At 42.5% G+C, this 25,436-nt stretch overlaps 1 protein-coding gene across 2 annotated transcripts; it reads left to right on the forward strand.

Moving 5' to 3' along the window:
* The first annotated feature begins 3,947 nt into the window (after positions 1–3,947).
* GTSF1 (gametocyte specific factor 1) lies at positions 3,948–23,207 on the forward strand. Of its 2 annotated transcripts, none has more exons than XM_084749243.1 (9): positions 3,948–4,379; positions 6,169–6,213; positions 8,874–8,974; positions 14,633–14,759; positions 15,388–15,471; positions 15,923–15,986; positions 17,424–17,518; positions 19,275–19,308; positions 23,106–23,207. In XM_084749243.1, the coding sequence occupies exons 2-8, from the start codon at positions 6,198–6,200 to the stop codon at positions 19,289–19,291; spliced, it is 504 nt and encodes a 167-aa protein (XP_084605369.1). In that variant the 5' UTR covers positions 3,948–4,379; positions 6,169–6,197; the 3' UTR covers positions 19,292–19,308; positions 23,106–23,207. The 2 variants fall into 2 exon arrangements, with proteins under 2 accessions (XP_084605369.1, XP_084605370.1); XM_084749244.1 differs by lacking the exon at positions 3,948–4,379 and adding an exon at positions 5,149–5,267.
* Positions 23,208–25,436: the final 2,229 nt, after the last annotated feature.

Raw genomic sequence — 25,436 nt, forward strand, 5'->3', positions numbered from 1 at the left:
TCTTTAAGAGAGTGCAACAGAAGTTAAGACAGTACTTTTTTGCTGCTTCGTTGTTTTGTTTTGTTGTTTGCTTGTTTTTGTCTGTTTTTTTTTGAGACAGGGTTTTTCTGTGTAGCTCTGGCTGTCCTGGAACTTGATCTGTAGACCAGGCTGTCCTTGAATTCAGAGATTGGCCTGCCTCTGCCTCTGCCTCCCTAGTGCTGGGATTAAAGACATGTGCCACCACTGCCTGGCTAGTTTTTAGCCTCTAACATAACATTCTGTCAAAGCTTTAGTAAAACCCAAACAAACCTAATAATAACGGGACACAAATAACAAATTCGCCTGTGCATGCACTCAGATTTATCACCACATGAGGGTTCTACCTGAGTGCTGAGAAAAGGCCCCACACTCACAAGGCTGTCTCCCCAGCCCTGCCCCAGCTCTGACAGATTCAGAAACTGCAGCCGTGGAATACTTTTTCTATGTTTAATGCCAAAAATCATAATTAGATGAGAGAACAAGGACTCAATAAAATTTAAGCCAGAAACAAAGAGATGCTTAGTCTTCTGCTAGATGGACATTTATTAGGCTTTCTGAGACACTAAAGGTTCTTTTATTAATATTACTACACGTATTTGCATGTGTGCACATTTATGTCATGACAGACATGTGGATGTCAGAGCACAACTCTCAGGAGTTTATCCCAGGGACTAAACTTGGGTCACCAGGCTTGCAGGCAAGTCACTTACCCACTGAGCCACTTCATCCAGCCATCAAAAGCTGAGTGTTTCTGAAGAATTGCAGGAATGTTTTTCACTCATTAGACTCATTAAACCATTGGCTTTATTTCTAACTATTGTAAATCTACAATAGTTTTATAATTCTACATATATGATTTAAGGACAGTAGTATATACACAGACAGAATCAGCAAAGATGAGGTTCAGTTTTGGATAGTAACCTCAGCTAGCTCCTAGAAACCAAGTTCCTTGTCTAAATTACTTGGTCTCATTGTTTTTCTGTTTTCAAATATTATCAACCTGGGCAAGCAAACAAAACAACAACAACAACAAAAAACCTTGCTGAAAGAAAGCTTACCAGGGATCCAGATAAAGCATGAATGTTTTGACTCGAAAAGGAATGAACAAAGCATTTAAAAACAGAAGGAACAAATATGTGGCATATCTTTATTTCCAAGTCACCACTGAAAGACAACTTTGGCTTCTGTTTATAAGACAGTGGGTTTAGCAGGACATGATAGTCCACACCTTTAATCCCAGCACCTGGGAGGCAGAGGCAAGCAGATTGCTGAATTCGAGGCCAACCTGGTCTACAAAGAGAGTCCAGGACAGCCAAGGCTACACAGAGAAACCCTGTCTTGAGGGAAAATAAAAATAAAAAGACAGTGGGCTTATCTGCTGGTGCTAAATGGAGCAGCTCCATCAGCTGAGAATTCTGCCACACTGACAAGACATCAGTGACTGCAACAAAGCCTGTTAAGGGTTCTGGTTTAGGACCAGCTCCCTGTTCCCGTTCTCTCAAGCCCTTAGCTCTTTCTTTTTCAAAAATTTCAATCTAAAAAAAAAAAATTCAATCTATAGGTGCCTAAATAAAAAGTACTTATGGATCATAGCAACAATGACAAAAATTGCACCAAATCTCTGTGATTTAAAGCATTTATTGTTGTTGTTGTTATATTATTTTATTATTATTATTATTATTATTATTATTATTATATTTAGTTCAAACCACTCTGGCCCCACTAATTCTGCATGAATAATATTGTGGTGAGTTCAAAATTCAGGATCTCATAAGAATTGCTTTGTTTCCTAATGATCTGAAGTGAACTTGTCAAAAAAGAAAAAAAAACTTTTCCTAAAATGCTTTGTGCTAAGTTTTCAATGAAGCAATTGCTGTCTGAAAAAAGCACTTAACAGCTTGCTCCTATGAGTCATCTAGGCCATCTAGATGAAAGAAATGCTTTTGAAAATTCAAGACAGTGCCGAATGGTCCTTAGTCTGGCTGCACGTTAGAATCATCTGGGAAAGCTTTTTAAAAATAACAATGCCTCACTCTCTTCTGATTAACTGCTCTGGGAGGGGGGAGATTTACATGTATGTCTTTTTAAGGATGGCTTTGGGGTTTTGGTTTGGTTTGGTTTAGTTAGGTTATTTGAGACAGGGTTTCTCTACGTAACCCTGGCCAGCTTGGAACTCTCTTTGCAGACCAAGTTGGCCTTTAACTCAGAGGTCCACATGCCTCTGCCTTCTGAGTGCTGGGATTAAAGACATGCGTCACCACCACCCAGCTGCAAGGTATGCCTTAGGCACTCCCCAGATGACTCTAATGTGCAAACATGATTAAGAACCATTATCCTGCAAAAAGAATGACTTGATTCCCATCTCCTACCCACAAGCTATCTCTTTTTAGGGTTTTGGTTGGTTAGTTGACTGGTTTGTTCTGGTTTGGTTTGGGTTTGGGTTTTGTTGTTTGTTTTGAGACAGGGTCTCACTATGTAGACTGGGCTGTCCCAGCTGCTCTCAGCTCTGTTGCAGTTCTCTTGCCTCAGCCTCCCAGGTGCTGAGATGACAGTTTGTTAGTCTAGCCTCCAGCTCCTATTAGAGTCTCACTCTGTACTGAAAATGATGACACATACACTCTTCAGCCAGCTGGCTGGAAGGGGTCAGAGCTGATAATTTACATATTATTTGTGTAAAAATAAAATGTCATACTCTTAAGATGCTTTTCACCTAAGATACCTTGCATTTGCTATTCTGATGATCCTCTCTGTATTTAGGCTCTTACCCACTGACATGTGTTGGAAGCCACAGTATTTTACCAGCCAGCCAACTTCTAAACTGCCGGCTAAGCTTTGGATGCACAAAATTCTCTGCAATACAATGTGTTTTACAACTTGATTTTTAAAAATAGTGTCACCAGGTCTACCCACAGTGTCAACACCTTCTCAAGTCTATAAAATTTATAGCCTAAATTTATAGTATAAAATTTACAGTATAAATCCTTTTTCTCCCTAATGCTTTCCCAGGTCATCTCAGGCCCTACTAATCTCTTCCTTATAAGGAATTTACAGTCTGTTAGTTCACAAGCAGATCCACTAGCCTGCCTCTAGGTTGCTTAGCAAGCTCTGACATCACCACCTCAGGCATATTCCAGAGGATAACAGAACCAACCCAACACTTTGTCTCTCTTTCTCCCCTCCCCTTTCCCCCTTCCCCCTTCTTACACTCTCTCTGTGCCTCTGACTCTCTGTGTCTCTCTTGACTCAGTCTGTATCTTCTCTTCCTTGCCCTTCTGCAATAATGAACTTCCCCATGCCAGGCGGTGGTGACGCACGCCCTTAATCCCAGCACTCAGGAGACAGAGGCAGAGATCGCTGTGAGGTCGAGGCCAGTCTGGTATACAAAGAGAGTCCAGGACAGCCAGGGCTGTTACACAGAGAAACCCTGCCTCAAAAAACCAGAATAATAAAGAATAACAAACTCCCTCATTCCACGCTGACTGTGTGGCGTCTAGTTTACATATCATGACACAGTCTCTAACACTTCCTGGCCTATGCTGTACTCCTATTTGGCCATCAGTCCAATTTAGTGCATACTTTGCTAAGTACTTTGGGGACAAGTATTTCTATTTAACTACGAATACAAACATAGTTTTGGAATGTTGTGTTTTCTGAACAAAGGCTCACAGTGGTTTGGGTTTCCTGCTTTGAGTTCTTTGACAAACTTGTCCTTTCTAGCCTAATCTCCCTTTAATCCCACCATCCTCCCTACTATTCTGAGACGATCCTTGCCTTTTCTTTCTTTCTTTTTTTTTTTGGGGGGGGGGTTGAGCCAGGGTTTCTCTACTGTCCTGGACTCGCTTTGTAGACCAGGCTTTGCCTTTTCAATTGAGCGCCTACATGCGCTACACAGATTTAAAAAAAAAAAATCCCTGCCCTTCCTGGTTTTTCTTAAACTGATTGTTGTACCTGTCTTCACCACTCCTCTTTTGAACTCTCAAAATATAAATTACATTTTGTTTCAATTTCCACAGAGGTTTTCTTGTCAACGGCACCCGACACGGACCGGTCGCGTTCTTTCCCTGACTTTTCTAAGATGGCCGCCCAAAAGTCAGCAAAAGAAGTTCTCCTCCCATTTAGGACCATGTAGACCGGAGAGTAGAGGACCGGTGGTGGATAAAATCAAAGAAGCTGAAGACCCCCAACAGGCGGGCAAGCCAAAGGAAGAGGGCAACACAGGCGTTAGAGGGGCTACACTGCGCATGAGCAGACCACAGTCACAGGAAGTGCGACCCCCCCCTGGCACCAGGCCGGAAGTGGGCGTTGCCGGGGTCTGGCTGTGAGGCGAAGTCGGCAGTAGGGAGAGCGTCTTTACTGAGGTAGGAAAGAGGGAAGGCGGTAGGGGTTTGGCTTGGGCCAACCTTTGGAGGCAGTTTGTGTGTGACAAGTAGTGTCCTCCCTCGGCCCAGCCTTGAGCCTGGCTGTGTTGGCCATCGTCTGTTTGGGCTCCCTGGCACCTTTGCCTGCCTCGTTTTTAGGGTAACTTCCCACTTGTCTGATCCTTTTTGCTTGACTCTCCTCGAATTGGGGGGGAGGGGAAGGAGGAAGGGCTTTTTTGTAAAAGGAGAGAAACTACTACTTTACTGAGACCCGCCACTCACTGTTTTCAGAGTTTAAACAGTAGCTTCAGATTGTCACTTTGTCCAGTTCACCGCCACCTAGTACTGGGGGAAAGGAATTGAATCACCTGTTAACAATTTGATGGGGAAGATAAGAGACAGCTGAGTGATGAATTCCAGCGTCCTTGGCCTACTTCTGATCAGCCTGTTTGCTGGGAAAGAATAGGCCGGCTCTCTAGGTTGCTGAATACCTCACTCATCACTCCTTCATACACCTTAAATTATAATAATAATACTTGATTCTTCCATGCCTTTTTAATTTTTAACAAAGTATGACATAACTATGGTAGAGGTTCCGTAAGGTTAGGATGGTTTATTCCAAACATGAAGAGTTTTCAGATAGTTTCCCTAATGATTGTCATTAACAAATGGGCTTTGCAGCAAAGTACTAAGCTAAAGTTTAGCTGATCACCTGCATTTCCTAACAAAGGTTCTAATGCTGCTTATGTCATAGAATGGGGGGAAGGGGTGTGGAATTGTGTGAGAGGCCAAAGGAGAGCTTGCTTAGAGACAACCGCTGTATATGCGTCCAGTTTTCAGAAGATTCCTGTGGGAGAGGTTATATATAAAATTAGTTTTCCCACACTAGTAAGTGAACTAAATCAGTGTTCAGTAGAGATCTCCAGTAAAAGAGAATTCAAACTCTGAGACATTTTCTCAATCTCTTTCATGTCTGTTATATTTGTTCCCTTAGGTGTTCTCTGTTACCTCTTCATTTCTGTTTTTTGTTTTTTTTGTTTTTTGTTTTTTGGGTTTTTTTTTTTTTTTGAAACAAGGTTTCTCTGTGTAGCCCTGGCTATCCTGGAACTCTCTGTAGACCAGGCTGGCCTGGAACTCAGAGATCCTCCTACCTCTGCCTCCCGAGTGCAAGGATTAAAGACATGCGCTACCACGCCTGGCTTCTAGAAGTTTAAATAATGGTATTTTTATGACCTCAACTTGCCCCATTACTAAAGTTAAATAGCATCAAACCATAATAGCAAGTAAACAGTAGCAAATATTGGGTTTTTTTGTTTGGTTTTTTTGGTTTTTCGAGACAGGGTTTCTCTGTGTAGCCCTGGCTGTCCTGGACTCCCTTTGTAAACCAGCCTGGCCTCCACCTCACAGCAATCTGCCTGCCTCTGTCTCCCTAGTGCTTAAGATTAAAGGCATGCGCCACCAGGCCCAGCTTAGTGGTAGATATTGTAATATCACTTAAAATATATTGCTATGTTGTCACCTGAATACAGTTTGTCAGTGGTCATATTTGACCTAGCTGTTTGTGGGCCCCAGAGTTTATTCCACGAATGTGAATTATGACATGATGCTAAAATTAGTCATAGGAGTGAAGAATGCCTTAAAACAGAGAAATGTCTGGGGGGAAGGTTGTGTAGCAGAGGTTTATTTTATTGAGCTTGGGCAGCTTCGATTCCAGGAGGGAGTCCACACTGTAGGGCTGCCTTTTGATGCATTTCATTTCTGAGTCTCTGAACCTTGCTTTTTCCTCTAGCACTTGAACAGGACTCCTTTGCCATCAGCATGGAAGACACTTACAGTATGTACTACTTGCTCCTTTTAGAAAATAATACGTCATTTATGTGTAGTTTGATGCCTCACTAGATTGTGTATGTTGTGAAAAATTCAGATTCCTCCCTGAAATACGGAGAAAAAAGGTCTGTGTGACGTTGAGGTTCAGAAAAGTTCACATTTTAAGTAAGACGCTTTAGTCTACAGCCATAGTACTCTGAAAAATGATCTGAAACAAAATACTTTAAACTCAGGTAGTTAGAGATGGGTATGGTGGCACACATCTTTAATTCCCGCACTTGGGAGGCAGAGGCAGGCAGATCGCTGTGAGTGCAAGGTCAGCCTCGTCTATAGAGTGAGTTCCAGGACAGCCAAGGCTACACAGAGAAACCCTGTCTCAAAAAACAAAAAACAAAGAGAGGGGGGTGGGGACGGGAGAACCAACTATGGTGGGACACAATTGCAATGCTGACTCACAGGAAGCTAAAGTGGAGATCACAACTTTCAGGCCAGTGAGAGTGCTCAGCAGTGAGTGCTTGCCATACAAACCTGGCAGCGTTAGCTTGACCCTCAGAACTCATGTGAAAGTAGCAGAGAAAACTGATGCCGTAAAGCTGTCCTCTGCGCGCGCACACACACACACACACACACACACACACACACACTATACACACAATAATAAATACAAATTTTGAGGATGCAGCTCAGTGGTAGAGCACTTGTATAACATTCCTCTGTGTGTGGTTTTTCGAGACAGGGTTTCTCTGTGTAACAGCCCTGGCTGTTCTGTACTTGCTTTGTAGACCAGGCTGACCTTGAACTCATAGAGGTCCACCTGCCTCTGCCTCCCGAGTGCTGGGATTAAAGGCATGTGCCTTGTATAGCATTCTTAAGACCCATAATTTTGCCACAAAGCCAAGGTAAGTAGGTAGGGAGATAAATAAGATAGATAGACAGACTGATGGATGGATATAGATTGGTGACCAAGATAGATAAATGGATGATTGATTGATTGATAGATAATTCTTTTCCTCGTAGCACAGTAAATTAGAGCTGACCTAAATTTCCAGACCAAGAAATAAAGCATGTATGGTAGTTCTCATTATCAACTTTGACACATGCTCTATATGGGCAGTTATAATATGTGTGAATCATAGGGTACCTCCATTCTGCCAACTGCTGACATTTGCTAGTGATGGAGTGGATTAAATGAAGGAAAACTAATAAGAATTTCATCTGTGAATGTTCCCTGGGTATTCTGAAGCTTCAGAAATAAAAGATTGCTGGCTAAGAGCTCAGTTGGCATAATAAGCATGCCTGTCCTCTAGGACGTTTTCCTCCCCGTTTGTTCTGTCCTTCAGATCACCTTTCAGGCTGATTTGCATCATGACCATGGTTAACAATTTATTCCATGTTTACCACTCTTCCGGTGAAGCTGTCGGTTTCAATTCCCCTCTGGTTTTTGATTTTCATTGTACTCTCCTGGTTTATAAGCTTCTTATCAAAGGTGAATTGTTTATTTTACTTTTATCCTTACCTTCGGGGTGGCAAGAGTGTTTTATTAGGTTGCCTTTTGCTCTCAGAATATACTTAACCATTTAATTTTCCTTCCTGAACCAGGCTTGTTAAGATTTGGGCCACCGCCTGGGCAGCGTGGCTAGCTTAAGGGCAATTTTGAATAACATGATATAGATTCAGGGTTTTCTTGACATAGCAGTCTGTTTCTACAATTGTCTTAGCTGTGGGAGGTTCTGTCTTTGCAGTTTATTTTTATTTTAGTTGGCCAGTTTGGTGGTCATTAGATTAAGGATTTTTTTTTCTCATCTATGTTCCAAAATGTGAAAAGTAAAATCATCTACCTGACAAAAGTAATGAGATCATTGTCAAGGAAACTAGAGCAGCCAGTACAGCATAGAAATAAAGCAGAGAACAGGGGAAAGCTCTGGTTAGTAATACTACTAGAAGTAGGCGAGGATGCTGATAAGGGATTATTCTCAACTTGTCCTACGGCCAGCTGGACCGGGAGAGTGGAGTTTGAAAGTGCCGTGGGCCACAATGTTTATATTGCTACACCAGCAATCCATTCCAACTTTATTGGCCTAGTTGGGAAAGTGCGGGAAAGATGGAGAATTGAACTGGCCCTAAATCATTATTGTTAAGAAAGGAAAACGGAAAAAAATGCTTTGGATGTCATTTAACATTTAATAATAATGAAAACCATATTCAGTCAAATGTGAATGAAACCTCAAGCATACCATGGGGGCGGGAAAGTCTAAGGGTTTTTTGGTGTTTTGTTTTTATTTTGTTTTTCAAGACAAGGTTTCTCAGTGTGAGTTTTGTTTTGGTTTTTGTTTGTTTGTTTGTTTTCTTTGAGACAGTATTTCTTTGTGTTGTTCAGGCTGTTCTGGAACTCACTCTATAGACCAGGCTGGCCTTAAACGCAGAGATCACCTGCTTCAACCTCCCAAGAGGGTTGGGATTAAAGGCGTGTGCCGCCACCACAAGGCCAGTCACACTTTATTTTAATCTAACCTTTTTTCAGACTGCCTTATTCCTTCACTGTGGATTTATTGAAAACACTAATGTGCCTGTGGATTTATTGAAAACACTAATGTGCCTGTAAGGCTGCCGTAGTTTTACAGGTCTATGACACTTGATACTTACTGTGGTTTTTATTCTCTCTTTCAGTCGACTCCCTGGACCCTGAAAAGTTACTACAGTGCCCCTATGATAAAAATCACCAGATCAGGGCCTGCAGGTTTCCTTATCATCTTATCAAGTGCAGAAAGGTAGTATATTGTTTTCATAATATGCCATTTAATGCCTGGAGAGCCAAGCTTTGGAAGCAACAAATCATTTAATATACATATCTTAACTGAATGCCAGATTGTTTGGCAATTCTACCTTTATTAAGTTTCAGTATTTAGAGGTGTTTGTTTTATTCTTTGAAGTATATAAAATTCTTATCTTTTATTTTCTTCTTCCTAATTAGCACAAGGCACTGTTTATAAACAGTGACTCTAGAGTCTTATCCTTTGGAAAACAAATGAATCACTAATTTTTTCCTAGTTATGAGAAATCCCTCTTACATTATAAATTTGATGTCCTCATAGTTTATATTATAAATATTTTTTAGATTCATCTTATGTGTATGGGCATGTTGGTAAATGTATAAATGTGCACCATGTGTGTGCCTAGTGCCTTGGAGGTCTGAAGAGGATGTTAGATCCTGTGAAAGTGGAGTTACAGGTCAGTTATTAACCACCATGTAGGTGCCTGTGAAACAACCTGGTCCTCTGAAAATGCAGCAAGTGTTTTTAACCATTGGGCCATATTTCCAGTCCCTCTATTACATTTCTTTGTGACTTTTTGTTTATAATTTTTATCCCAAGAAAATATACTTCCTAAAAATAACTTCCTCCAAATTTCAACGTATTTATTTGCTTGTTTATTTATTTACTTGGTTTTTCAAGACAGGGTTTCTCTGTGTAGCCTTGGCTGCCCTGGACTCAGTTTGAAGCTAGGCTGGCCTGGAACTCACATCAATCTGCGTGCCTCTGCCTCCAGGTATTGGGATTACAGGCGTGCGCCACCACACCCAGCTTTTTTTTTTAAACTTTTTATTGATTCTTTGCTTCATATCATGAACCCAAGTCCCATTCATCTCCAGTCCCCTCATCTGCCCTCCACCCTTGCAACATTCCCCTCAAAATAAAAAACACACAAACAATAAATAAATAAAAAAACAAAACAAAGCTAGAAAACATCTCACCATGGAAGCTGTGGTGTATCACAGTGTGTCCTACAATATTCCCCTCTGCCCACTCATCTTTACCAGGGAATGTTCATTGCAACATCTTTTTTATTTTAAAAAAAAATTATATGCGTGTCTGTCTGCCTGAGTAAGTTTATATGCACAATGTACACACAGAAGCCTGTCAGGGCCAGAGGAGGCATCAGATCCCTTGGAACCGGAATTCACAGGCAGCTCTGAGCCCCCATGTCGGTCCTGGGAGCTGTAGTAGGTCCTCCGCAAGAGCTAGACGCACGGTTAACCACTGAGCCATCTCTACAGATCCCCAAAGCTTTATTTCAGTTAGCATTTTTGCTGTGGTTATTCCTTTATAGACTTAGCCAATGTAATCTACTCCAGTCCTTCATTAATTAAAAAGTATTTGTCCAGGATTGTTAGAATACTGATGTCAGGGGAGCTGGACACATAGGTCAGTAATTAGGAGCACTGGCTGTTCTTCAGAGGTGCTGAGTTCAGTTCTCAGCAACCAAATAATGGCTCACAACCATATGTAATGGGGTGTGATACCCTCTACTAACTTTCAGGTGTACGTACAGACAGAATTCGTAAAAATAAATAAACCTTTAAAGAAAAAGCATATTGATGTCAGGGTATAGAGATGGCTCAGTAGTTAAGAACACTTGTTGCTCATAAATTCTGTTCCTACCACCCATATCAGTCAACTCATAATTGACTGTAACTCTAAATATAAGGAATCCAATGCCCTCTTCTGGCCCTCCACAGGCACCTGTGTTCATGTGCACACACACATTAACAAAATAAGATTTTTTAAATCATATATATATATGTATATATATATATAATCATGTATGCATATTTTTCCTGCACATGTATACCACATGCATACCTGGTGCCTGAGGAAACTTTGTAAGAGGGCATCAGGTCTCTGGAACTGAAGCTACACATGGTTGTGATCTACCGTGTTGGCACTGGGGCTGAGCTCCTCAAGAGCAACAGTGCTTTTAACCTCTGAGCAATCTCTTTACTGCTGAATGTTTTTTTAAAGAATACCAATGTCAGATTCAGATACCAAAAGTTTAGTGTTAAATCCAAACTATGTATAATTCGTATTTAATATCTTAAATAATAGGTTCACTCTCTAGCACCACATAAAACCATGTGTGATTGTTCATGCCCATGACCCTAGCACTAAGGAGACAGAGGCAAGAGAGCTGTAATCCAGACAGTTTTAATCAGAAAGTTGAGGCAGGATTGCCATGAGGTCAAAGACAGTTAAACTATAAAGTGACCTCCTGGAATACGTAATAAGACCCTGTCTCAAAGAGCTAGGGTGGCGGGCGGAGAGATAGCTTAGCGGTTAAGAGCACTGACTGTTCTTCCAGAGGTCCTGAGTTCAATTCCCAGCAACCACATGGTGCTCACAACCATCTATACCCTCTAAAGCCCTCTTCCGGCATGCAGGTGTACATGCAGATAGAGCACTCATATACATAAAGTAAATAAATAAAATCTAAAATTTAAAAAATCTAGGGAGGCGGGCGGAGAGGGAGCTCAGCGGGAAGAGCCACTTGTTCTTGCAGAGGTCCTGGGTTTGACTCTCAGCCGCCGCACGGCAGCTCACACTCATCTGTAACTCCAGTTCCAAGAGATCTGACCTACTCTCCTAACTAGGCACAGATATGATGCATGTACATTCATGCAGGCAGAACATTCAGGTGTATAAAATATGTAAATATTTAGCTGGACATGGTGACCTGTGCCTTAATCCAGGCACTCAGGAGGCAAAGATAATCTGTGAGTTCAAGGCCAGGCTGGTCTACACAGCAAGTGCCAGGGTATCCGGGGCTACATAGACCCTGTTTCTAAATACAGAGGTGCGCTGGAGAGATGACCGCCAGTTAAGAGTACCTGTATTGTTAGTCCAGAGCCACCAAATTCACATCAAATGTCTTACAACTGCTACAGGATAATCTAATACCTCATACACATTTAAAATGATTAAATAAAGAAAATTTAAGCTGTCTCCCCTAAGTAGGTATGGTGGTGCATCTCTGTAGTCCTACCGTTTTCGAGGCTAAGGCAGGAGGATTGTCATGAATTAAGTCCAAATGGATTTTCTTTTCTTTTTCTTTTTTTTTGGGGGAGGGGCAGGGGCTGTTCAGGGGGCAACACTGGGGATCTGAGGCCTCACACAAGAGAAGTGAGTGCTGTTTCCACTGAGCTGTGTTGCCAGCCTTTAATTTCAGACGGGTCTCACTAAGTTGCCCAAGGTAACCTTGAACTCATAGCCCAGGCAGACTTTGAACTTTGTGTTCTTCTGTCTTAGCCTTCTTGTAGCTGGTATTATAGGCCTGAGCCACAAACTGCCTTTGTTTGTTTGTTTACTTGCTTACTTGCTTGCTTGGACTTTTGGGGGAAGAGGGCACTGTAGTTTTTTTGAAGTAGACCTTTTTGAAGCCAAGGCTGATCTCAATTCATTAGTCCACCTGCCTTCACTTGCCAAGTGCTGGGATGGTGTGTGCCACTATGCCTGGCCACAGTCGCCTTTGTGGATGGTGTGTGTGGTGTGTGTGCATGGTCTGCACAAGAGCAAGCTAGAAGAGGGCAGAGTGTTCTTATCTATCACTCTGCCTTGTTCCTTTGAGACATGGTCTTTCCCTGACCCTGGAGCGGGCAATTATTTGCTTGTTTGTTTGTGTCAGCTAGGCTGGCAGCCAGCAAGCTCCCTTCTATCTTTGCTGCCTGCCAGCTCTGGCATTACAGGCATGCAAGACCACACCCAGCTTATTACTGGGTGCAGGAATCCAAACTAAGTTCTCATGATTGCTTAACAAGCAATCTTAACCACTGAGCCATCTCTCCAAACCCTTGCAAGTTTCTTTCTTTCTTTCTTTTCTTTTCTTTTCTTTCTTTCCTTTTCTTTCTTTCTTTTCATATGGAGAAGTTTACTGAATGAGCATGGGAGAGCAGAGAAGTAAGAGGAGTAACCCAGAAAGAAACAGAGAAACCAGAGAATAAGAGAGAGAAGAGGTAGGTAAGAGAGGGGCCATGCAAGTTTCTTAGTCCTGCGTTTTTCCAGCCTGCTTCTCACTAGCTTTACATTTTGAGATTTGTTTGTGACACATCTTTAAAACTTTTTTATTGAAAATTTTTTTCATAAATATATTTTGATCATGTTCCTGACCCCAATTCCTCTCAGATGCTCCCTACCTCCCTACCCACCCAACTCTATGTTCTTTCTCTCTTTAAAACAATAACAAAACATTTTGGTGTGTGTTTACAAGTGTGTGTGTGCCACAGTGTGCTTGTGAATGACGACAACCTGTGAGAATCAGGCCTCTCCTGACCCAAGTCATGTAGGTCTTGGATATCAAATTCAAGTTGTCAGACTTGAGCCATCTCTTGCCCCTCTTTGTATGTGTGTGTGTGTGTGTGTGTGTGTGTGTGTGTGTGTGTGTGTGTGTGGTGTGGTGTGTGTATACCCACAGAGACCAGAAGAATACCAGATTGCCTGGAACTGGAGTTACAGACAGTTGTCAGCCTCCAATCTGAGTGATATTCTGAAAGAGTAGCAGTGCTCTTAACTCCTGAGCCATCTCTCCAGGCCCTTTATTCTTAAATTTCTTGTTTTGTTTTGGTGGTGGTGATAGTGGTGGTGGTTTGAGACAGGGTTTCTCTGTGTAGCCTTGACTGTCCTGGACTCACTTTGTAGACCACGCTGGCCTCAGATTCACAGTGATCTATCTGCCTGTCACTACCTCCCTGAGTGCTGGGATTAAAGGTGTGCATCACCACACCCAGCTTTCTTAGATTTCTTAAGTGCTGGTATATTTGCTGTGACATTTTGATGATGATAAATTCTTTTGGGGGGTTTAAAACAAGATACTGGCCCAACAAAGTATATTATCATTTAGGCTTTTCCTAAGTGAAATAGCTGAAATAAAGGTTAAATTGCTCACTGGGCAGTGGTGACTCATACCTTGGGAGGCAGAGGCAGAGGCTATTTGAGACCAGTAGAGACCAACACTTGAGAGGTAGAGGCTGTTTGAGACCAGCCTGGTCTACAGAGCAGAGTTCCAGGACAGCCACGGCTACACAGAGAACCGTGTCTCAAAAAAATAAACAAAAGGTTAAGTTGTTCAGGGCTTCATTTCACGTACTTTAAATAAGTGTCCCTGTGTTGGTCTAAAGAATCATTAGCTTGTCTCTGCAGCTCCCTTACAGCAGCTGTTTCCCAGCACTGTTGCATTGCAAAAGCAGGGCACTGCAGCAGAGCAGACTGTTTCATTGTTAGTGTTGATCCTGAGTGTCGGCTTTCAAAGACACCCAGAGAGCTCCAGCACTCCGGGCTGTGCTGTCTGATAAACAGAACAAATGGTTCATATTGACTGTTTTGCTCTTTATAAGCCACTAAAATCCCAGTGTGTGTTGTTATCCCTACAGTCATAACCAAAAGGTTTGCATTTTGGAGATACTGAGATAGTAGCCGCATGGTCTGTGTGGGTGATAAGTAAATCCCTCTGAGGTTTCTCTGATGAGTATGTCTACCATGGCTGAGACATAAACTCACTGAGAGATTCCAGGGAGCCATTTATAAGGAAAAAGCTGAGCTACTTTTCTTGAACTTTATGAGGTCCAAGAATTGACAGATCCCCTAATTCTGACTCCACAGAATCATCCTGATGTCGCAAACAAATTGGCTACTTGTCCCTTCAATGCTCGGCACCAGGTTCCCCGGGCTGAAATCAGTCATCATATCTCAAGCTGCGATGACAAAAGCTGTATTGAGCAGGATGTGGGTAAGCCTAACTAGCTAAGGTGTCCCAGGACTGGGAGTTAGCCAGTCAGTTTGGAATTACACTACATCATTGGCTTGCTTTCTGGCATTCACCATTTCAGAAGAACATTTTTCTGCCTTTGAGATGCTGTGTCATTGTAGCAATGGGTTGTTAGTATCTATATAGGTCAGACTGCATTCTCTTCTGAACAGTGTGATTCATTTTACTATTATAATAAATCATCTAAAATGATTTTAGGAGCTGGAACTCAGTGGGTGGAGTGCTTGCCTCTCATGGGTAAATCCCTGGGTTCCAGCTCTTGTACCACAAAATTCATGGGCATGGTGGCATGAAGAGGGGGAGACAGAAGGATCTGAAGTTCAAGGTCAACTTTGAGTCTGAAGCCAGGCAGCAACATGAGACCTTGTCTGAATAAAATAAATAATCCTGATATTGCCATAAGCATGGTAGCAGTCTTTGTTTCTGCTTCTTGTCCCTGTCAGCTTTCATCCTCTCCTTACTTAGAAACAAAGACTCAGTAGGCCAATAGGCTACCCTGCAGCCTTTAAAGACCTTAAATCCCTTAAGCAGAATAACCTAGCAGTTTCCTACATTGCCCTTTATATATCAAATCTCTGTTGTCTTACAGTCAACCAAACCAGGAACCTTGGACAAGAGACTCTGGCTGAGAGCACATGGCAGTGCCCTCCTTGTGATGAAGACTGGGATAAAGGTGAGATGTCTCTACATTTCTTTCTTTACATGTTTACATCTCAAATCATTTGCTTAAAGACAGAAGGAAGATTTTCTTTTTTATGAAACACCATGTTGTTCAGAATGCCTTATTTCTATTGGGCCCCAAAATGAGCATATTTGTATCACTGTGCAGACATGTAGAACAGCCTTGATTTGAAGAAGCACTTCTTAACATCTGCTTTCCCCATAAATTGTCTTGTACCATCTGTGTTGATTGTTACTGGGTACATTTATTATTATTTATGGCTCTTGTATTTATATCCTTCATTGTTCAATTCTGCTTCTGTGTCACGTGGGTGGGGCACTCAATCAGTTTTTATTTATACCCCTCAAAACTTAGCTGTATTATTTCCCATATGACAAACTCAACTGATTTGGATTGGTGTTTTGTCTAGTAGTATCACAAACTGTTTTGCTTCCTTTGGCAGATTTGTGGGAACAAACTAGCACCCCATTTGTCTGGGGCACAGCCAGTTTCTGTGGCAACAACAGGTAAATTAAATGGTTTTACTCTCATCACTACCTCTCTAAATCCAAGTGTGTTACAATAATAATAATAATAATAATAATAATAATAATAATAATAATAATAATAATAATAATAATAATAATAACAGCAGCAGCAGCAGCAGCAGCAGCCGCCGCCAGGCATGGTGGCTCACGCCTTTAATCCAGCACTTGGGAGGCAGAGACAGGAGGATCACTGTGAATTCAAGGCCAGTGTGGTCTGCAAAGTGATTTCCAGGACAACCAGGGTTACACAGGGAAACCCTGTAGGTAGGTAGGTAGGTAGATAGATAGATAGATAGATTAGATAGCCAGCCAGCCAGCACTCACTCTGTCTTAGGGTTTCCATTGCTGTGAAGAGACGCTCTGACCAAGGCAACTCTTACAAAGAACAACATGAATTGGTGCTAGCTTATGGTTTCAGAGGTTTAGTCCATTGTGGTCATGGCAGGAAGCATGACAGCATCCAGGCAGACACTGTGCTGAGGAGCCAAGAATTCTACATCTTGATCCAAAGGCAGCCAGGAGACTGAATTCTATACTGGGCCAAGCTTAACGCTAGGAGACCTCAAAGCCCACCCCCTACAGGAAAGCAATCCCTCCAAGGCCACACCTACTCCAACAAGGCCACACCTCCTAGTAGTGCCATCCCTGTGGGCCAAGCATTCAAACACACCAGTCTGTCGGGGCCAAACCTATTCAAATCACCATTTGAAGTAAATAATAATAGTGCAGGCCTTGCTCTTTCCTTGATGAAGATTCTTGGTAACACAAATATTGTTTGGTGAGGATTTTTCTTTCTTTTTTTTTTTTTTTTAGAGAGAGAGTGTGTAAGTGTGTTTCTGTCTGTCTATCTGTGTGTTGCTTCACTCCTTTGAAGGCTAAAAGAGGTTTTCAGATACCTTGGAGCTGGAGATACAGGCATTATGAGCCACCTGGCATGGGCACTGGGAAGCAAGCAGCAGGCCCTACAAGAGCAGCAAGTGCCCTTAACTATTAAGCCTTACTTGTTCATGGACTTTATACTGGAAACATTATAATATTACTTTATTATCTAATAAGAAAAGCAATAGTGCCTGATATTCTTGTATTTTACTTTTTTGGGGTTTTGTTATTTTTGCTAGGTTTGTGTTATTTTAAGACTGAAAAAAAGTTATCCAGCTACACCACTGAGACTGTTTTAGTCCTAGATAACTGACGCCTGGGGTAAGGAACAAACCCTGTGGCTGGTGAGGCGGCGTAGTGAATACAGGCATTTGCAGCCATACCTGGCCACCTGAGTTTGGTCTCTAAGACCCACATAGGGAAAGAGAACGGACTCATGAAAGACGCTTTCTGACCTCTGCATACGTGCTGAGGCTCACACACATGCCTAAAGAATACTGATAAGATGACAACAAATTATCCCTCTTCTTTTTTCAGTCCTGCAAACAACATAGTTATGGAACATAAGAGTAACCTGGCTTCAGGCATGCGAGTTCCCAAGTCTCTGCCCTATGTTCTGCCATGGAAAAATAGTAAGTGAAACAGAGGGCAAAGTGTTCCTACTCTCCTCACTGTGACCGAGGCAATGGGTTTGATTGTCTAGGTGTGTTCAGCCTGTTCTGTCAGTTTTGTGTTCAAAGCACCTCATGTACCTCATGCTGCTCCTAGGCCTGATCACAAACAAGAAATTAAGACTAACTTACAACTACTGCTCTTCTAGAGCATCTGAGTTTGGCTCCCAGCATCCTTGTCAAGTGATTTTTTTTTTTTATGGCTCAGCTGTTAAAGGCTAGGCTCACAACCAAAAATTGTCAAGTGATCTTAACCTCTGTAAACTCCATTTACACCTCTGTAAACAGGTGATTTAACTTCTCTGGCACCTGCTCTCATATTACACACCTCCACACTAACACACATGCATTTATATAATTTAAAAATAATAAAAATATTTTTAAAAGATAAGGTGCAAGATGGGCTGGAGAGATGGCTCAGTGCTTAGGAGCACTGTCTGCTCTTCCAAAGGTCCTGAGTTCAATTCCCAGCAACCACATGGTGGCTCACAACCATCTATAATGAGATCTGATGCCCTCTTCTGGCCTACAAGCTAACATGTAGGCAGAGCACTGTATATAAATAAATCTTAAAAAAAAAAAAAAAAGATAAGATGCAAGAGCACAGACACCAAAAGGGTATTTTCCTGCGATGGAGTAATATCAAAGTACTCTAATAGATGGAGAGTCCATTAAAGGAGGTATTAATTTTGGCTTAATTATCTCTTATTGTCAAGGCATTAATTTAAAAGGCAAGATCAAGCTGGGTGTGGTAGCACATACCTTTAATCCCAGCACTCGGGAGGCAGAGGCATGCACTCAGGAGGCAGAGGCATGTGGATCGCTGTGAGTTCGAGGCCAGCCTGTTCTACAAAGTTAGTCCAGGACAGCCAAGGCTAACACAGAGAGACCCTGTCTTGAAAAACCAAAAATAAATAAGTAAATAAATAAAATAATAAAATGCAAGATCAGATAAAACAAGCCGGGCGTGATAGCATGTACCTTTAATCCTATCACTTGGGAAGCAGAGACAGGTGGATCGCTGTGAGTTCAGGGCCAGCCTGGTCTATATTACCTGGGATGTTATGCAGAGAAACCCTGTCTCAAAAAACCTGAAAACGAAAACAAAACAAACTGTATTTCGGGAACCTAAAAGAAAATGGGTAGAGAAGAAGAAAAGTGCTAAGAACCAGCATAGGAGTGGAATTGAAATGTCTTCCCTAAACCCCGACCATGCGGGGTGAGCAGGGACTACGTTCACACCGTTCTGTCCTAATGTTTTAATCCAAGCCTGTGGGGCTGGAGAGGTGGCTCAGTTAAGAGTACGCGTTTGATTCCCAGCACCCACATGCCAGCTCACAATTATTTGTAACTCCAGTCCCAGGGAGCCAAACAACAACCTCTTCTAACCTCCACAGACACAAGACACACCCATGGCACACACACGTGTATATACACACTACACACCCTTACACATAAAATTATTGTAAATAAAAAAGAAGAGCAATAAAGCCAGGCATGGGGGCATGCACACCTTTAATCCCAGTACTGAGGAAGGCAGAGGCAGGAGGATCACTTCAGGTTTGAGGCCAGCCTGCTCTACAAAGTGAGTCCAGGGCAGCCAAGGCTACACAAAGAGACCTGGTCTGGAAGAAGTAATTTATGTTTAGTAAGCACTGAGGGTAGAATGGGACTCAGATGACATGGTGTACTTATTTTGAAATGTTTATTCTTGTAGATGGAAATGCACAGTAACTGAACATCTTCTTCAAGTAAGTGTTTGTTTCCTTCCATTGTCTCTTCAGATGACAGCAAGATTTAACTAGTCATAAAGCAATCTGAGTCCAATTTTCTTTCAGATTATGATACCAAATTAAAGCTTGGTGTGTGCAAGTGGTTTTACGTATATAGCCTCTATAATGGCTTTACAAGCTAATGAATAAACATTTACTACTTAAATTAGAATTCTGTTTCCATGCTAAGTTCTTTTCCCTAATGTTAGTACACATTGCCTTTTATTTATTTATTTTACATAAAGTTGCATTCTAGATGCGCCCTGCCTCTCGTAATGGACTGAGATTAATCAGACAGCTGTGCTTCACTGCTCTGCAGTTCTTTCTCTAGTACAGTTTAATCATTTTTTAAAAATCTATACTCTTTTTAATGAACATTTAAATTTTCAGAGTCTGTTAAGAGTTTTGTGCTGATGATATTTTCTAGTAGTTTTTTGTGCAGAAACTCACAAAACTCTGCTTCCCTCAGATGAACCCTTTCCTGAAGGCTTCTCTGTGTGCAATGGTAGAACTAAGCGTGGCTGCCTTGCCTACGGCTGCCCAGCCCTGCTGCTGGTGGCCAGGGACGCTAGGAAGGCTGGGGTAGGAGACGGTTGCAGCTGTCTTGCACATACGTCCTTCAGCAGATATTTACCAAATGCTCTTAAGCTGCTGAGCCATCTGTCCAGTCCCCATCTCAGCAGTGAAGCACATGAATCTGTGGCTCGTTTTGTAGCACCACACCTAAGGTTTCTGATGAAAAGTGGGAGAGCGTCACAGTTTTTAATCCCAGTACTCAGGAGAGTCAGAAGCAGGAGGGACTCTTGAGTCCAGGGCCAGCCTGATCTACATAGCAAGCTCCAAGACACTCAGGACTACATGGAAACACTGTCTCAGAAAACCAAAAAAATAATAAGTAAACTCCAGGAGTGGAGGTGCACACCTTTAGTCCCAGCACTTGAGAGGCAGAGGCAGGTGGGTCTCTCTGAATTAAAGGCTAGCTTGGTCTACATAGTGAGTTCCAAGACAGCCAGAGCTACATAGTGATACCCTGTCTCAAAAAATTTTTTAAATTTTAAAATAATAATAGGAAAAAAAGGAAACACCTTTAGTCATTAACAATAAAATGTATCAGTTTCTTATAGAATTGGCCACTTTGGGTAGGTTCTGACTTTTTCTTTTTCTGAGACATGATTTCTCTGCATATTCCTGGCTCTCCTGAAATTTGCTCTGTGGACCAGGCTAGCCCCAGACTCAAAGCTCAGCCTGCCTCCGCCTCCTGAAGAAAGGTGTGTACCACCATACTCATCTTGGGAGATTCTGACTTTAAGTTGTTAAACAAGAAAATGAAATTTGGCCCCAGAAAAAAGATACATTGATGTGTATCAGAAAGAATACATTGAGGAGACCTAGAGAAATGGTCAATTGTTCTCTTAATATGCTGCATAAAATGTCTGATGGTCATACAGCATATCTAGTATATACGATATATTTACTAAATAACAAAGGCAACTCTATAATGAAAAACTAGGAGAAGCTTCTCGTAAGGTAAGACAAGGTATTTCTTCTCACTCACCCCCTGACCCCCTTTTTGAGACAAGGTCTCTTGTTTCTGCAACCCCAGCTGTCCTGGAGCTATGCCAGGCTGACCTCCAGCTTATGGAGCCCACCTGCCTCTGCCTCTTGAGTGTGAGGGCTAACGGCATGTGGTTCCACACCTCCCACAATTTCACTGTTGTACACGACGGATTCCTTTTTCTGTATAACTCCCTTTTTCACTTAAGACAGCATGTAGATTATTTAGGCAAGGCTGACCCCATACTCAGGGTTCTCCTTTCTCATCAGCCTCAGGTGCTGTGATTACTGGTATGCAAGTCCACACACAGCTCTTTTTTAGTCTGCTTAATTTGGGGAAGAAAAGAAAAGCAGCATTGTTTTTATTAAACCTGTTACAAATTTTTCAAGGTTTTGTTGTTGTTTTTTTGTTTTTGTTTTTTTGGTTGTTTTGTTGTTGTTGTTGTTTTGTTTTTTTGGTTTTTCCAGACAGAGTTTCTCTGATTAGCCATGGCTGTCTTAGAACTCAATCTGTAGACAGTCTGGCCTTAAACTCAGAGATCTGCCAGCTTCCCAGAGTGCTGGGATTAAAGGTGTGTGCCGCCACCACTGAACTCAAGCTTTTTTTAAAAAAAAATAACTTATTCAGATTATATCCTGATTGTTATTCCCTCACTTGTATCTTCCCATTCTCCCCTCCCCCACCCCACCCCACTCTTTCACCCGATTCCCTTCCTCTAGACCTGTGACAGAAGGGGACCTCCTCCCCCACCATATGATCACAGCCTATCAGGTCTCATCCAGATAGTCTGCTTCCCCTTCTTCTGTGCCGCCAGGCCTCCCCAGCAAGGGGAAGTGATAAAATTGGGGGCACCAGAGTTCATGTCAGAGGCAGTCCCCACTCCCCACAACCATGGAGAATGAGCTGTCCATTGGCTAGATCCGAGCAGGGGGTCTAGGTTCACTGCATGCATTGACCTCCGTTAAAATGAAAGAATACAAAAGAAATAGAAGATAGGGTTTCCCTTAAGGACCAAGTATGAGAAGCTGGTTGTGATAGCACAGACCTGTAATCCCAGGACTTGGGAAGTGAAGACAAAAGGACCCAGGACTTCAAGATCAGCCTGGGCTATTTAGTTTAAGGACAGCCTAGTTTTCATGAAACTCTCTCAAAAAAGGGAAGGAGTGAAAGGGCTTCAGGTAAAGGATGCTTCCAAGCCTGAGGGCCTGCGCTTGATCCCAGGGATCCACATGTTAGAAGGAACGAACCAATCACAAAAGTTGTCCTCTACGCTCTGTGCAAACACACACAATGAAAAATAAATAAATAAATAAATTTTTTATTTTTTATTAGGTTCATTCATTCTTTTTATTTTGTGTGTGAATGTATGCTTGGTGCCCAGGAAGGTCAGAAGAGGGTATCAGATTTCCCAAAAGTGGAGTTACAGATGATTGTGAACCGCCTTCTGAGTGTTCAGTATCAAACCTGGGTCGTCTACAAAAGCAGCAAATGCTCTTAACTACTGAGCCATCTCTCCAGCCCTGGATGAATGCAATTTAAAAGTCTTCATGTATATACACACATGTACAATCAATATTATTGAGTTAATGAGTAATAAAGTATTTGAGAGGAAAGATACCAACAATTAAGTTTATTAAAATTCATTCAAAAATTGTTCAAAGTAGTCATTTTCCTAGAGAGTCACTTCTCACTTACGAAACCGTTAGTGCAAGAAGTGTACATTGGCACTGGGAGGCAGAGGCAGGTGGATCGCTGTGAGTTCAAGGCCAGCCTGGTCTACAAAGCAAGTCTAGGACAGCCAAGGACAGCTACACAGAGAAACCCTGTCTCGAAAGAAAGGAAAAAAAGTGTGCATTGGCCAGGCAGTGGTGGCGCACACCTTTAATCCCAGCCCTTGGGAGGCAGAGGCAGGTGGATCGCTGTGAGTTCAAGGCCAGCCTGATTTACAAAGCAAGTCTAGGACAGCCAAGGCTACACAGAGAAGAGAAACTGTATCTAGAAAAACCAAAATAAAATAAAGAAGTGTGCTTTAAAGAATGTTTTCAGTTCACATAGCAAAGAGGAGCTACAAAGAGGAAAGGGTCAATAGACACTCAGTATCTGCCCTTAACAACAGTGAATTTCTGAGACAGCTCTTGTAGGAGAACTTGAGGGTTACTGTTGTGTTGATGATGTTGGTACTTCTGTCACCGGAAGTAATTTTTTTCTCATTTCCTTGCAGATGCCAGACTGTGGAAGACTCTTGCTTATTCCTGCTACTCAAGGGTTCTTCTTTTTTCTTTTTATCTAATTATAGAACAGTAAACTGTCTGTGACTTTCAAACTGGCAAGTACTTTTTTTTTTAACTGCTAAGACTCTGACTCCTCAGCTGTTCGATGCCAGGACCTTCTGTACATACTGCTGAAGTAGACTGCTTGACAGTTTGGTTAAATACCTACTGCGCCAAATAAACCATTTCCCGTTCTAGTTAATGAAACATAATGAAGCGAAGCTATCATACAGGATCCAGCTAACAGTCAAAAAACTTGGGTTCTCTGGCATATGTGGACCAAATTCTTTTAGGCATTTAAAAAAAAAAACTGGTTTTTTTCTACTTTTAACCTCAGCACTCGGGAGGCAGAGGCAGGAGAATCTGAGTTAAGGGCAGCCTGGTCTACAGAGCAAGTCCCAGGACAGCCAGGTTTACACAGAGAAGTCTGGGGAGGATGAGGGAGGGGACAGCAGCAGCAACAACAACAAACCGGGCGTTTTCTGAAGAGTACATGTGTCCACCCAGTGCCTGTGACGTGGCCATAGCTTATGTACAGCAAAACTCCCTGTTCTCCTTTAGTCGTCTTGCTGCTTAAGTATTTTCAGCACACAGTAGGTTCTTGGGGGTTTTTGGTTTGGTTTGGTTTGGTTTTTTTTAATCTCCTGTGTTCTAGCTAGAAAGTGTACTATCAAACTAGCTGTAGATTCTATAGGAACTAAGGGAGGCTCAAATGAACACTTAGAAGAGGGATAGGCTTTCCAGCTGTCAATTTCTTTTCATTCTTTTTTTTTTTTTAATTTATTTATTTATTTACTCACTTTACATCCCAGTCGTAGCCCCTCCTTCCTCTCCTCCAGGTCTCACCCTTCCTTCCTTGGCCACCCTCCCCTGTTCCTCAGAAAAGGAGAGCCGCTGCCACCACCACCCCCACCACCACCTGTCCCAGCTCATGAAGTTCCATCAGGACTAAGCAGGTCCTCTTCCCCTGTGGCCTGGCAAGGCAGCCCCACCAGGGGAAGTGATTTTAAAAACAGGCAATAGAGTCCATGTTGGAGAGAGCCCCTGTTCCCCTTACTAGGGGACCCACATGAAGCCTAAGCTGTCTATCGGCTACATCTGTTTAGGGGGCCTAGGTCCAGTCCATGCATGGTCCTTGGTGTTTCAGTCTCCGGAAGCCCCTCTGGGCCCTAGTTAGTTGGCTTGTTGGTGGTCTTGTGAAGCTCTTGTCACCTCCCGATCCTTCTATCTTCCCCCCACTTTTCCACAGACTCCCTACACTTCACCCAGTGTTTGGCTATGAGTCTCAACATCTGGGTGGAGCCTCTCAGAGGACAGCTATGCTAGGCTCCTGTCTGCAAGCACAGCAGAGGATCATTAATAGTGTCAGGTTGGCTGTATGCCATGGGGTAGGCCTCAGGCCTCCGGTTGGGCCAAGCATTGGTTGGACATTCCCTCAATCTTTGCTCTTATCTTTATCCATGCACATCTTATAGGCAGGGTAAATTTTGGGTCAAAGTTTTTGTGGGAGTTGATGTTCCCCTCCTGCTACTAGGAGTCCTGTCTAGTTAGAGGGTCTCCTCTTCAGTCTCCATGACCCTGCTACTAGGGGTCTCAGCTAGAGTCACCCCATGTCCTCCCAGAAGACTGCTCTATCTTAGCTCTCCAGCTTGTTAGAGAGATGCCCCTGCCCACGGTTTCTCTTGTCTGTGCAGGCCTTCTGTCCCCCCATCCCTACCCCACCCCCTGCTCTCCCCCCTCATTAATTTCTGCGCTCACCCTCTCCTGCCGTGTTTCTCTCTTCAGCCACTGCCTATTCTGTTTCCACTTGAGTGAGATTTAAGCACCCTCCCTTGGGCCGGCCTTGTTACTTATCTTCTTTAGGTCTATAAGTTGTGGTTATCCTGTGCTGTATATGGATAAATCTGCTTACAGGTGAGTACACACCATGTGTGTCTTTCTGGGTCTGGGTTACCTCACTCGGGGTGATGTCTTCTAGTTCCACCGTGTGCCTACAAATTTCATGATTTCCTCGTTTTTAATAGCTGAGTAGTATTCCATTTCTACTTGTCAAATTTGATCTGGCTTGGGAGTATAAATGTGTGAGGGGTTGTGGTCACTGCCTTGGGATATGTGCCTAGCAATTTAGATTTCTAAAATTCCCAATGCTCTGGCTATCCTCGCGCCTTATAGGCTTTTAAAAGGAAGCCTAATCTCATTTTACTTCTGAGAGGTTTTGTTGTTGTTCTGTCTGGTGGTGGTTGTGTTTTGTTTGTTTGTTTGACTTTTTAAAAAAACAACAA

Source organism: Acomys minous (assembly GCF_964271855.1).
Source record: "Acomys minous genome assembly, chromosome: 12".
Taxonomy (NCBI): Eukaryota; Metazoa; Chordata; class Mammalia; order Rodentia; family Muridae; genus Acomys; species Acomys minous.

Bases quoted from the DNA above. Each gene is read 5' to 3' on its own strand.
- GTSF1 (XM_084749243.1), top strand. The intron at 15,472-15,922 runs GTGAGATGTCTC...TTCCTTTGGCAG, and splicing joins TGATGAAGACTGGGATAAAG to ATTTGTGGGAACAAACTAGC. The intron at 15,987-17,423 runs GTAAATTAAATG...TTCTTTTTTCAG, and splicing joins AGTTTCTGTGGCAACAACAG to TCCTGCAAACAACATAGTTA.